Here is a 14524-nt window from a genome sequence, read left to right on the forward strand (position 1 = left end):
AGATGCAATGTAGGAAACAGTGCTGAGTGACAGAAAGATAACAGTTGCCATATTCCTAACTGATACGTTTACAAGTTCTATTACAGGGTTTCTCTACCTCAGCACTATTGACATGTTGGGCTAGATACTTCTTTGATTTTAGGGGGCTGTCCTGTGCCCTGTGGTACATTTGGCAGCATCACTAGCCTCCACCCACTAGATTCCAGTAGCCTCCCCCGCCCAGTTCTGACAACCAAAAATATCTCCAGACACTGCCAAATGTCCTATGGGGGAGTGTTGGCAGCGGGGAGCAAACTGGTTGAGAACCCCTGCTCTCTATGTACAGAAGATGTATGTATAGATTCCTCTAGATGTGTTGCCTCAACACAAAATTCAACTTTTGTTTCTTTTTATTATTATTATTTTTTTTTTTTTTTGAGACAGTCTCACTCTGTCACCCAGGCTGGAGTGCAGTGGCGCGTTCTCAGCTCACTGCAACCTCCACCTCCCGGGTTCAAGTGATTATCCTGCCTCAGCCTCCCGAGTAGCTGGGACTACAGGCACGTGCCACCACACCCAGCTAATTTTTGTATTTTTAATAGAGACAGGGTTTCGCCATGTTGGCCAGGCTGGTCTCAAACTCCTGACCTCAGGTGATCCACCCGTCTCACCCTCCCAAAGTGCTGGGATTACAGGCGTCAGCCACCATGCCCAGTCAAAATTCAACTTTATTTTCAAAGCTTATTTTCGGCTGTCACCAAGGCCCTTGAAACAAAACAGCAAGAAGTAACTGATGCAAACAAAAATGGGAAGTTTCGTTCTTTCAACAGTTAAATATAATCCAACTGAAAAGAACTAGATTTTTTAAAATATATAGCCATAGAAGCCTTCCCTCCAAATTAAACTACAGGTTTAAATCTGTCAAATGAGCTCATATGTATCCTTCAAAAAATAATAACGGAAGAAATATTGCAACTATCTACAGAGTCCAGAAATTTGATCTTCAAAAAAGCTGCTTCATATTGCTTTCTTTCTCCCAAAGTGGCAGCTTCATATTGTCTTTTGAAATGTCACTTGATGACTCAAAAGAAAACAACTATAATTTAGATAGCAAGCAATGAGAGGGAATAGGTCTCTATGTAGCCTCTGACGGAAATTACTAAGCTGTTTTTCCACAATTCACATAATATAGTCTGTCCATAGGTGAAACCCCAGGTCTCTACATACCATTTACCTGGTGAAGGCTCCCACATTTCCATCTCATCCTGACCTGCCCCTGATCCCAGGGACAACGAGGTCATTAACATATGCACACAGATGACCAACAGTCCTCCTGAGCTGAACAGGCTCAGTTTCCTGTCAGCCTCCTAAACCTTCCTTTTCGGCCCCACATTGGGACTTAGTAGCACTATTCCCCAGAATAAAGCATAGTAGTCATTTTTGACTGCTGGATTATTTCCTGCTGCTAACAAGTTTCCCTGGATGTCAGGGCTTAAAACAACACAAATTATCATCTTACACTTCTGGAGGTCAAAAGTCCAAAATCAAAGTCTAGAGTTTAAAGTTAAGATGATGGCAGGGCTGGCTCCATCTGGAGGTTCTAGGGAAGAGCCTGTTTCCTAATCTTTTCCACCTTCTAAAGGCTGTCTGTATTCCTTGGCCTGTGGGCCCCTCCTCGCATCACTCAAACCTCTGTTTCCAACATTACATCTCCTTCTCTCTGACTGTATCAGGGCCCTTGTGATTACACTGGGCCCACCCAGATAATCCAGGATATGCTCCCATCTCAATAGCCTCAATTTAGTCATATCTACAAAGTGTCTTCTGCCATGTAAGAGAACATATTTACAGGTGTTGGAGATTAGGATGTGGACATCTTTAGGGGAATCCGTCTACTATAACTCCTCTCCTCTTCTAGCCTACAATAATCCAAAATGTATCCCAAACCTACTTGCATCCCTGCAATTCCTCTGCTCATCACCCAGTGCAGTCCACACCATCACTGCCTGGACAAATGCAAGCCCCTCCCAACTGGTCTCCCTGCAGCCACTCTTGCCCCATCCTGTCTGTCCATCTTCCAGAGAGCTGCCATAATGATCTTATTAAAATATAAATCGGGTAATGTTATTTCCTTGTTTAAAACCCATCAGTGGCTTCCTGATGAAACCACAACAAAATCTGTATAGACTCTTCATCCTCTGGCCCTTTCTTAACTTTAAAAAAAAATAACAGAGCAGGAAATATGCAATTTTTCCTTCACAAAATGTCTCTCCATTCCTCACCATCAACCTTCTCAGGCTTTGTAAGCCAAGCAGGAGCTCCCGGCAAATCCTCAAATGGGGGTACTTGGGTTCCAGCTGTTCTTGCTAAGTCTCCATGTTTACTTTTCTCCCCAGGGGCAGAAGACAACAACTGAACACAGAATTCTAACCCTGAGTCCCGCTGCTCCAAGTCCTTTTCAAACGTAAAATGACCACAGCAAATTCAAAATAAGTAAGGAATAAAAATCGAAGTGGTAGGGCGAAAAGGGGAAGAACACCATAGTGTGATACAGTCTTTGCCTTTCAGAGCAGGCAGACAAAAGATAGTACTTAGGTTGAAGGATCTAAAAATAGGGTAGAGATAAATTATTTAACGTTGTGAGAACTAAAAACAGAAAAGTAACAGCCTTTGGGGTATGCTGGGAGAGAAATTTTCACTTTTCATATTATATTTTTATGGACTCTGAATTCTTAGACCGTGTAAGTAAATATACCAGAGTAACCACTAATTTTATATGACATATTTACACTAATTTTACAGGTGTAAGTGTGCATGTGTATGCAAATTGGTCACCAGTTTTTCACCTCCAGTAACATTCCTTTGCTCTAGGCTCCCAGCACTCCTGTTTAGAATTCCCAGACCAGAGGCTGTCTTTGTTTCTGGACTTCCTAGTGATAAATCAAGGAGGCAGTGTGATTCCCCCAGCAGCCTCTCTGCTGACCACTGTTCCTTAGCCCCTCTCCTCTGCTTCTATTTTGCAAAAGCTCTTTTGTCCCTGAATCATCTCACACCAGCCACTCCTGAAGCCAGCTACTCTTTTCATTTTCAAGCAATAAATGTCCTCACTTCATAATTCCTACTCTCCATCTAACATGCCCAAATCTCAGGAGGCAGCTTATTCACAAATGCAACCATGGCTTGGAATAACGAACAATCCCTAATTCAATGGCCCATACCCTCATTTCATGTCCTCTAATAAATACCTTTTATTGGAGGATATTTCACAGAATTTCAGAGCCATAAGAGATTCTAGACAACAAACGCATCCACATCAAAATCACCTGAGACTTATAAAAATGCAAACCACCAGACCCCGTACAGACCTACAAACTCAAAATCTTTTCAACAACTTCCCCAAGTGGTTCCAACTCACACTAAAGTTTGAGATTCCCAAATCTAATTCAACCTCCTTATTTTTAAAATTAGGAAATTTATATCTACAGATATAAGTGTCTTACCCAAAATTGGCTATCTATTGCACAGCCAGTCAATTATTCTACTCATAGTCTGGTCTCCCTTTTAAAGAAACTTATGAGATAAAATATGCAAAAACAGATAGAAGGAAACTACCTCAGGCCAGATGCCTGTAATCACAGGTTCATGCCTGTAATCACACACTTTGGGAGGCTGAGGCAGGTGGGTCACTTGAGGTCAGGAGTTCAAGACCAGCCTGACCAACATGGTGAAACCCCATCTCTTCTAAAAATACAAAAATTAGCCAGGTGTGGTGGTGGGGGCCTGTCATCCCACCTACTCAGGAGGCTGAGGCAGGAGAATCACTTGAACCGAGGAGGCAGATGTTGCAGTGAGCCGAGATCGCTCCACTGCACTCCAGCCTGGGCAACAGAGGGAGACTCCATCTCAAAAAAAAAAAAAAAAAAAAGAAAAAGAATGAAAGAAATTAAAGAAGACACAAACAAATGGGAAAACATTCAGAAGGGAAAGGACAGTCTTTTCAACAAATGGTGTTGGGAAAACTAGACATCCACATGCAAAAAATTAAAATAAATTCGGTCCCTAACCTTACACCATTTAAAAATTAACTCAAAATGGACCAAAGTCCTAAACATAAGAGCTAAAATGACTAAACTCAGCAGGAAACAGAGGGGAAAACCTTCATAACATAGGATTTGGCAATGATTTCTTGAATATAACACCAAATGCACAGGCAACAAAATAAATAACAGATAAATCAGACTGCATCAAAATTTAAAACTTTTGTGCATCAAAGGACTCTATCCACAGAATGAAAAGCCAACCCATAGAATGGGAGAAAATATTTGTAAATCATGTATTTGGTAAGGGATTGGTACCCAGAGTACATAAAGAACTCCTACAACTCAGCAGCAACAACCAAAAAAAACGCAAACAACTAGATTAGAAAATGAGCAAAGAATTGAATAGACACTTCTCCAAATAAAATGTAAAAATGGCCAATAAACACATGAAAAGATGTTCAACATCACTAATCATTAGGGAAATGCAAACCAAACCACAAAGATACCACTTCATACTCATTAGAGTGGCTAATATTTTTTAAAAAATAAATAACAGAAAATAACCAGTGCTGGTAAGGATGTGGAGAATTGGAACACTTGAGCACCATCGGTGAGATTATAAAATGGTGAAACCACCATGGAAAATGCTATGGAGGTTCCTCCAAAAATTAAAAATAGAATTATAAGCGCCCAACTTTTTATATCTCATTAGTCTTTCTAGGGCATGTGTTTAAATACACAAACATAAAGAGCACTTCCTGCCAACCAACTATAACAACTAACAGTAGCGTAATTTTCTTCACTGACCACATTATGATTGGAGGTGGGAAAAAAAAAAAAAGTCATTCTGAGTAGATGGGAAATCCCTGGAGGTTGAGCCAAGAGTGAAATTATCCAATCAGAATTTAAAAAGGATCATTCTGCCTGATATGTGTGAAACAGAGGAGAACCAGAGTGATAGGAGAGGGACAAAATCAGGGAGAAGAGAAGAAGATACTCTAATGGTGCATGTGACAGTGGGTTAGACCAGGTTGGCAGCAAAGAAGAAGTGGCTGGATCTCCGGATAGTTTTTTAAGGGAACACAAAACTTGATGGCTTGGCATGAGGCTTCAGAGGAAGAGAAGGCAAAAGGTTTTTGGCCTAAGCAACTGGAAGGTGATGTTCCATTTAACCAGATGGGAAAGATCTGGGAGGGATGGGCTAGGGTAGAAGATAGTAAAATCAAGAGTTCCATTTTGGGTATGTTAAGCTTGAGTTGCCTATAAGACATCCAAGTGGAGATATAGGTTAAATAGCTGGATATGTAGGTCTGTGTATCAAGGAAGAGATTATGCTTTCTGTGAAAGAACAAAGATTCTCAAACGATTACATCACAAACAAGTGCTTCATACAAATAAGTTAATAAATATTTAACACATTACGGTGTGAAAATGTAAGGGAAGTCCAAGAACTCTGAAAAACTAAATGTAAAAACAAATTTAAGATCTGATGGCAGACAAGATAATTCATAAATATACTATTTGGGTAATAATCCTAAAATGCATTAGTAGGTCTTAAAAGGATTAACGTCCCAAATAAAAGAATAAATAAGGATATAGTTATAGTTAATTACAAGAGTAAAGAATAATAATTAACCATTTCCAAAAACTGTTTAACAAACCACTGCAAAGCCAAAAATAATAAGACGGCATCATCTCAGTATCACACTGGTTCTGAAGGGAACAAGTGACAATACTTATGCAGCCCAACAGTGATAAATGCTTCTAACTACAGTCTAAACGTTCTGCAGAGATGAAACTCCATTACATTTACACAGGGCTGTCCACAGTAATTACCAAATTTACTAACTCTCATAATTTTAGCCATAATTTATAAGAAGAGGGGAATCAGTGTATTAACTCTTCTTGGTTAAGACTGTTAAGATGCAAAAACCAAAATCTTATCTCCTTGTCATAACATATTCAATTGTCCTAGTGTCCAAATAAAAACAGAATTTATGTCTGATATTTCTACCCTGTTAAATTTCTTCTGGGTTGGGAGGTCTACGTCCTATTCTATTTGTCATTGTTTTATAATTGTTCCATTTCATTCCAAAGCCAGAAAACTGCCAAAGGCAGATGAAAGTATTTCTTAGGTTTGGTTTCGTTTGGTGAGTTGGGGGAAAGAGAGGAGAGGTGGGTGGATGTCTAATTGGAATACGTCTTGGGGAAATTATCATCTGAACGTGTGCTATTTATAGTATAAGTATTTGGGGCCATACCATACCCATCTTGGCAATTAGCTCCAAGAAGCAAATGGTTCACCTTGACAACCCACTAAAATGCCTAATATCCAAGCCTGACCTAGAGTGCCCTGATTATAGGCAAAGGTTTATGGAAAACTTCTTTACACCCCTATAGTACAACTGCTTTGATGTGGTCCAGGGCTTGCAGCCTCTGAGACATCATGTGCATCCTAATGTAGTCTCTCCTTCTTAGGTGTTCACTTATGTCTGAGGTAGACCAATCAAGCTCATCTGCAGCCATACAACCAGGAAGACCCTGAGGATCACCCCTCGCCACAACTGTCTCACAATTACCCTTAAATCTCCTTTCTTTTTTAATAAAAGAAATACTTTATTCATGAAAGAGCAGTTCACAACTTGGATTCCCTACGCCTCTGGTCAGTCATTAGTCAGTAACATTTCCCATGTACCTCCTGTATGCCAGGGACTGTGCAAACCACTTTACATAGGGGATGCCATGTAGGCCAGCCACAGTCTCTGGGATGGGCACTATTATTATGTCCATGTGATTGATAAGGAAGCTGGGGCTTAGAGGGGCTAAGTAACTTGTCCAGTTCCAGATAGTTGGTAACAGCTGATCTGTCAGACCTCCAGAAACTTGACCTCCAACCATTCTTCCTCCAGAAAAGAGAAGTCAAAGAAATTTCTGACATTCTATACAGCCTAGTAGCACAATCATATTTATCCCACAAATAAATGGCTATAGTGGATCATTAAAATGCCAATTTCCTTGCTTTGCACCAAAATATGATGTCAGTGTAGAAACACTGGCTATACTGCATTTCACATGCTGACAAAAAGTTTAAATTGGGGCCGGGCGCGGTGGCTCACGCCTGTAATCCCAGCACTTTGGGAGGCAGAGACGGGCGGATCACGATGTCAGGAGATCGAGATCATCCTGGCTAACACGGTGAAACCCCATCTCTACTAAAAACACAAAAAATTAGCTGGGCGCGGTGGCAGGCACCTGTAGTCCCAGCTACCCAGGAGGCTGAGGCAGGAGAATGGCGTGAACCCATGAGGTGGAGCTTGCAGTGAGCCAAGGTCACGCCACTGCACTCCAGCTTGGGCAACAGAGAGAGACTCCATCTCAAAAAAAAAAAAAAAAGTTTAAATTGGGTGTGTATCATTTCTTTAATTAGTAAAAAAATAAAGGCTATACTAACCAGTTCTAATTAAATTCAGTTTATTTTGAAGACCTACTTCTTCAGGCAGCATACTTCTATATTAGAAAATATTTTTCAAAATAAAAAGAAAATCTACTTCTAGAATGGTACGAATGTCTGACATATTATTTGGAAACACCAAACATGACCACTTTGTTCCATATACAAGAAAAAAGGAAAAACTGCTAGAGGAAAATGAAAATTAAAGAAGGAAAGGTAAGCAGATAAGCAAAATATTCTAAAAATGCTAGTAGTTTAAACAAGGTTATTTATCTGGAGTACTCATTTAGGGAAGAAAAAAAAGATGAGAAAACCAGCTGGTCATAGAGGAAGGCCAAGAGAGGTTTGTTGCATATAGTTCAGCTACAGTTAGTTCACAGGTCTTTATCATCAAGAAGAAAGGTGTCTACAAAGGACAGAAACTTCCCTATTCAACCCACAGATGTGTGAAAAAAGAACCAGAGACTGGAAGTCTATAAACCACAGTCCTGGTCGTTTTGGTCACGCTAATAATTCTTAAGACCTACAGCAAACTGACCTGACTTGTTTGGGCTTTTGACTCATCCTCTGGTTGCATTTCCTCATCCAGAACACAGAAATAATAATCATCTTGGCAGTTATTCTGCGAGGACCACGTGAGATTATAGATATGAAAGTGCCTCAATAAAACCATTCAGGTTCCATAGAAAGGCAATATATTATATTTATTACCAATGCATTGGAGAGTTGAGCTGAAGTTGATTTCATGCATTCTACTCACCTGAAAATATAAAAAGCGAGGATAAACATGGGGAGAGAGGACTCTCTTAAGCATTGATTGATTCACATTGTTAATGGAGCCCATCTGCAATACAGCTATTATAGTATATGGTATTAGCAGGCCTGCTTACAATTAAAAGACAGCACAAAGCACCCGATTAAGTGATCCAGACTACAACTTGATGCAGTAAATTATTAAATAACCACACTAAAGGAAAGGAGGTTCTAAAACGCACTGGAATTCAACAGATACTCAAAAACCTCTATCTCCATGGCTCTGGAATGTTCTTTATGATGTCTCTAGCTGTGCTTGATTTGACTACTTCTAAATTTAATCTTTAGCCCCACTGAGGGCAAAAAGAAGTGGTCCAGGAATATGTGACTACCTTGTTCTCATTACCATCTAAGTTTTTTTTTAAATGTGGCAGGATGACTCCCTCACTGCCTTGCAGATAAGCAAAAGTGAGTGTGCCCAGCTATATAATTACAGATCAAAGCTCAAGAGCAACATAGTCACTGGTCCAAGGTTTACATGATTGGCTCTGTGCCTGCATGCAAATATCATGTTGAATTGTAATCTCCAGTGTTGAGGGAGGGACCTGGTGGGAAGTGACTGGATCATGGGGATGGATTTCCCCCAGGCTGCTCTCATAGTCACCAGTCCAGGGTTGATATGATTTGGCTCTATGTCCCTACACAAATCTCATGTTGAATTGTAATCCCCGATTTTAGAGGAGGGTCCTGGTGGGAGGTGATTGGATCTCGGGGGTTGATTTCCCTCATGCTGTTCTCATGAAAGTGAGTGAGTTCTCATGAGAGCTGATGGTTTAAGTGTGTGGTACTTCCCCCCCTTGCTTGCTCTCTCTTTCCTGCTCCATGGTAAGGTGTGCATGCTTCCCCTTTGCCTTCTGCCATGATAAGTTTCCTAAGACCTCCCAGCTTCCTGTATAGCTTGTGGAACTGTGAGTCAATTAAACCTCTTTTCTTCATAAATTACCTAGTCTCAGGTAGTTCTTTACAGCAGTGTAAGAACAAACTAATACAGAAAATGGGTACCAGGAGTGGGACATTGTTATAAAGAAACCGGAAAATGTGGAAGTGCCTTTGGAATTGGGTAACAGGCAGAGGTCGGAACAGTTTGGAGGGCTCAGAAGAAGACAGGAAAATGTGGGAAAGTCTGGAACTTCATACAGACCTGTTGAATGATTTTAACCAAAATGCTGATAGTAATATGGACAGTGAAGTCCAGGCTGAGGTGATCTGAAATGGAAATGAGGAACTTATTGGGAACTACAGTAAAGATCACTCTTGCTATGCTTTAGCAAAGAGTCCGGAGGCATTGTGCCCTGCTCCAGAGATCTGTGGAACATTGAAATTGAGAGATGATTTAGGGTATCTTGTGGCAGAAATTTCAAAGCAGCAAAGCATTCAAGATGTGGCCTGGCTGCTTCTAAAAGTATGTGCCCATATGCGTGAATGAAGAGATGGTCTGAAACTGGAACTTATATTTAAAAGAGAAGCAGAGCATGAACGTTTGGAAAATTTGCAGCCTGACCATGTGGCAGAAAACACAAACCCATTTTCTCAGGAGAAATTCATGCCTGCTGCAGAAGCCTGCCTAAGAGGAGGTGAATGGAAATGCCTCCAAGGCATTTCAGAGACCTTCATGGCAGCCCCTCCCATCATAGATCCAGAGGCCTAGAAGGGAAAAATGGTTTCTCGGGCCAGGTCTGGGCCCCATTGCTCTGTGCAGCCTCAGGACATGGTACCCTACATTCATCTACTCCAGCTCCAGCCATGGCTAAAAAGAGCCAAGGTACAGCTCAAGCTCTTATTTTAGAGGGTCCAAGCCCCAAACCTTGGTGGCTTCCACGTGGTATTGGGCCCACATGTATGCAGAAGGTAAAAGTCAAGGCTTAGAAACTTCTGCCTAGATTTCACAGGATGTACGAAGCACCTGGATATCCAGGCAGAAATCTGCTGCAGGGGCAGAGGCCCCATGGAGAACCTCTATGAGGGGAGTGCAGAGGGGAAATGTTCGGTTGGAGCTTCCATACATAGTCCCCACTGGGGCACTGCCTACTAGAGCTGTGAGAAGAGGGTCACTGCTCTCTAGACCTTGGAATGGTAGATCCATCAACAGCTTGCACCATGCACCTAGAAAAGCCATGGGCACTCAACGCCAGCCCATGAAAGCAACCACAGAGGCTGTACCCTGCAGAGCTATAAAGGCAGAGGTGCCCAAGGCTGTGGGAGCCCACCCCCTGCATCAGTGTGCCCTGGATGTGAGACATTTATGTGATGTGAGAAGGGCAATTATTTCAGAGCTTTAAGATTTAGTGACTGTCCTGCTAGGTTTCGGACTTGCATGGAGCCTGTAGCCCCTTTATTTTGGCCAATGTATCCCTTTTGGAATGGGAGCATTTACCCACTGCCTGTACCCTCACAGTATCTTGGAAGTAACTAACTTGTTTTTTATTTTACAGACTCATAAGTAGAAGGGACTTCCCTTGTCTCAGATGAGACTCTGGACTTGAACTTTTGAGTTAACACTGGAATGAGTTAAGACTTTGGGGGAACTGTTGGAAGGTATGATTGGTTTTGAAATGTGAGAAGAACAGGAGATTTGGGAGGGGCTGGAGTGGAATGTTATGTTTTGGTTCTGTGTCCCCACCCAAATCTTATGTTGAATTGTAATCCTTAGTATTTGGGTAGGGACCCGGTGGGAGGTGACTGGATCATGGGGACGGATTTCCCCCATGCTGTTCTCATGATAGTGAGTGAGTTCTCACGAGGGCTGATGGTTTAAAAGTGTATGGCACTTCTCTCTCTCTCTCTCTCTCTCTCTCTCCTGCTATGCCATGGTAAGACTTGCTTGCTTCCCCTTCACCTTCCACCATGACTGTAAGTTTCCTGAGACCTCCTAGCCACACTTCCAGTACGACCTGTGGAACTATGTGTTAATTAAACCTCTTTTCTTCATAAATTACCCAGTCTCAGGTAGTTCTTTATAGCAGTGTGAGAATGGACTAATTCAAAGGTTCTATTTACACTTTGGTTCATTGGTTTGTTTGAACTTAACTACTCTGTAATTAGTGTCTATCAGCAGAGAAGACTTGTTTGAATTTCCGTCCTTTTCATTTCTAAATCAAAGGCTTAGAGAACACTTAGATCTTAAGGTAGATCTTGGTAACAAACATCTTTCACAATACATAGGGCTTGAATTTATCAATGTGTAATGTTCCAAATGAGGAAATTAGCCTCTCTCTATTCTTTAGCCAGACAGGACACCCATATAACAAAACTTTATTTGAAACATTGTGCTAATTCACAGGTTCACGTCTGTCCCAGACCGGGGTGCCCTGTGATGGAGAATGAACCTCTCATGTCACTTTATAGAAAGTAAAAGTTTTATTCAAATTGGCCATGAATTAACATGATTGTTTTTAATTCCTCATTATTCTGAGTAAAACATAACTGGATCTAGCCTTTTTATAATAGCATTTCTACCATTAAATTTAATTAAAATCATACGGAATTTATACAAATTCTAAATACAAAGACTCCTTTGTAAAACTGAAAATTCACTCAGTAGATTCTGAATGAATGAATTATATGAATCAATGAGTCTTTCATAAGGTTAAAGGGTGCCCGTATCAATTGTGAACTGAATACTTTGTATGAATAAAGCCTTAGAATTGTATACATTCTTGAAAGGAATAAAATATTTTCATTTAGAAAACTGATACTCTACTAGCAATTAATTATTCAGATCTTAAAGATGGAGATGACATGATGTTCTGAAGCAGGAATTTGACAGAATTTGGACTTGAAAGTCTAAGAACACATTCCTGACAGATTCGGTTCTTGCCACTGGTCACAGGGGTTTTCCATAACTAGCCCCAGGGTTTGGACAGAAATGAATAGAATCATCCAAAATTATATCCTGCTATGGACTGACTTTTGGGTAAACAGGCCTGGAAAAATGCTGAAAGGAGAAGGGAACAGCAAATGTATGGTGTAAGAATGAAAGCAGCAGTTCTTCTCAAGAGAATTTTACATCCTCTCCCTTGCTCCACGAGAAAAATTCATCTAGCTGAAATTATGCTTGTTGAATGTGGATAAAGGGAGTCACATGATGAAATAAGTGTTCCATGAAGATTAATCTGTCAGCAGTGGGACTGATGGATTGACAGAGAGACCGACCAGAGGCGATGACAAGAACACAATGCAGAGAAGGGGGGAGGGATGGAGTCATGGGAGACACGTCAAGACTTAATCGGCGACTATTTATAGGCAGGAGAGAGAAGAGTCAAAGATGACTCCCAAGGTTCACTCTTAGATGGCTGGGAAAACAGAGGGGCATGGCTGAGAAAGATGAGGAAGGCAGGAAGGAGAGCTCTTTTTCTGCATGATTTACCTTCACACTGGGCATCACCATTGGGCAAATGCTCCTGGGTTATTTTTTCTTTTTAATTTTTTTAACTTATTGTAGACACGGGTTCTGGCTAGGTTGCCTGAGTTGCTCTCAAACTCCTAGCCTTAAGTGATCCTCCCACCTCAGCCTCCCAAAATGCTTGGATGACAGGTGTGAGCCACTGCACCTGGCCTCCTGGGTTATTTTTTCACCAACTGTAAAGAGAAGGACAGTGGTCCACCCTGTTAACAAAGCCTGAGAATAAGTGAAGACAGAATGACACTAATAGTTACATAGTTAGCAGGAATGAGTCAACCCGCGAGCAGAAAGCATTATTTAGGGACGCATGCTGAAGCAAGACTTTCAACAGCACAGCTCAGCTGTAGGCTGCTGGAAAGCACAGTAGCAGTTGGACCAAACCAGGATGAAATGTCCAAAAATGGTCTAGACTTTATGGAAGAGAATAATCAAAGACAAGGGTCCAAATTCAAATGCCCAAAGGGACCAGAAATGCAGAAGGGTTAGTGTTAGCAACAAAGAATGAGGGCACTGCAGTAAACAGCATGTGTCATCCTATCTAAAGAGGAGCCACATCTTACCTGTAGGTGGGTTACTCCCTAGATGAATTACTCCCACCCGGGGCTGTAAGCCCAATCTTCTGATTCTTCAAGAGAAATCATCACACCCACCACTCTCTACCATATTATGCCTTTTTATCTTCTGCAAGCACTTGTCAACACCTAAAATCTTTGTGTGGTTGTCATTGCTGCTCTGGGCATGTTTATGGTCTGTCTCCTCCTACTAGAAGTAAAGCTCGCTGGGGAGCCACATAATTGGCACTCATCTATGCTCAATCAATATGCACTCACCTCTTGACTTCCTAGGACTTACAATTTGATATAGAATAAATCCAGACCCCCTGTGTCTTCACAGTCTTCACAACCTTCCACCTTCACTTCCTGCCACTCCCAGTACACCCTACCTCTCTTCAGCATGAGCTCTGCAAAGGGAAGACCTGGGTTCAAATCCTGGCTCTCTCAGCCATTTACTAGCTATTTCTCCTTACTGAAGATATTAACTATAAATCTCAACTGCTACATCTATAAATGCCTATGTCACTGGGTTCCTAGAGGAACTAAATAGGATATTTAAAAATTGATTACAAATGTTACACTAGGCCAGGCACAGTGGTTTATGCCTGTAATCCCAGAACTTTGGGAGGCCACAGTGGGCAGATCACCTGAGGTCAGGAGTTCGGGACCAACCTGGCCAATATGGTGAAACCCCATCTCTACTTGAAACACAAAAATTAGCTGGGTGTGGTGGCGCACACCTGTAGTCCTAGCTACATGGGAGGCTGAAGTGGGAGAACTGCTTGAACCCGAGAGGTGGAGATTGCAGTCAGCCAAGGTCGTACCATTGCACTACAGCCTGGGTGACAGAGAGAGACCCTGTCTTTGAAGTTTCCTACACTTGAGTTTCCCCTTCTTGCACTCACCACCCAAATAACTTGCTGCTACCCAAGCAAGTCAGGCCTTTGCACCTGAAGCCTCTCCTCTGCCGATTCTGTGGATCTTCCTTTCTCCACCTTCTGCACAAACTTAACTCCTAATTGCTCTTTAGGGCCAGCTCAATTGTTTCTTCCTCTATGAGGTTTTCTTTGACTTCCCTAGGCAATGGTTATTCTCTCCTTTGGATGCCTACAGCCTTCTGTTCCTTCCACTAGTAACTGCACTAACATAAACCACACATCAGCGGCTACCTTGATTCTGACACTCCACCAGTGAGCAAAGGTACGGACAAAGTGTTAGTCTTCTTCATTTTCCCCAGAGTCTAGCACAGCACCTGATTCAAAAGAAGTATTCAATAAGTGTTTGC

General features: G+C 41.6%; 1 protein-coding gene across 3 annotated transcripts in view; it reads right to left on the reverse strand.

Annotated features, from left to right (window-relative positions):
* The window catches only part of ADAM23 (ADAM metallopeptidase domain 23), a 177587-nt gene that overhangs the window by 155715 nt on the left and 7348 nt on the right, over positions 1–14524 (reverse strand). Inside the window, exon 3 of one of the 3 annotated variants that reach the window (XM_058439249.1) lies at positions 8009–8092. The exons of the other annotated variants lie outside the window; for them this stretch is intronic. Coding sequence (XP_058295232.1) covers positions 8009–8092 — 84 coding nt within the window. The remainder of the gene's footprint in view (positions 1–8008; positions 8093–14524) is intronic. 3 annotated transcript variants of the gene reach the window in all.

The sequence above is a fragment of the Hylobates moloch genome, unplaced genomic scaffold (assembly GCF_009828535.3).
Source record: "Hylobates moloch isolate HMO894 unplaced genomic scaffold, HMol_V3 SCAFFOLD_1, whole genome shotgun sequence".
In the NCBI taxonomy this organism is placed as follows: domain Eukaryota; kingdom Metazoa; phylum Chordata; class Mammalia; order Primates; family Hylobatidae; genus Hylobates; species Hylobates moloch.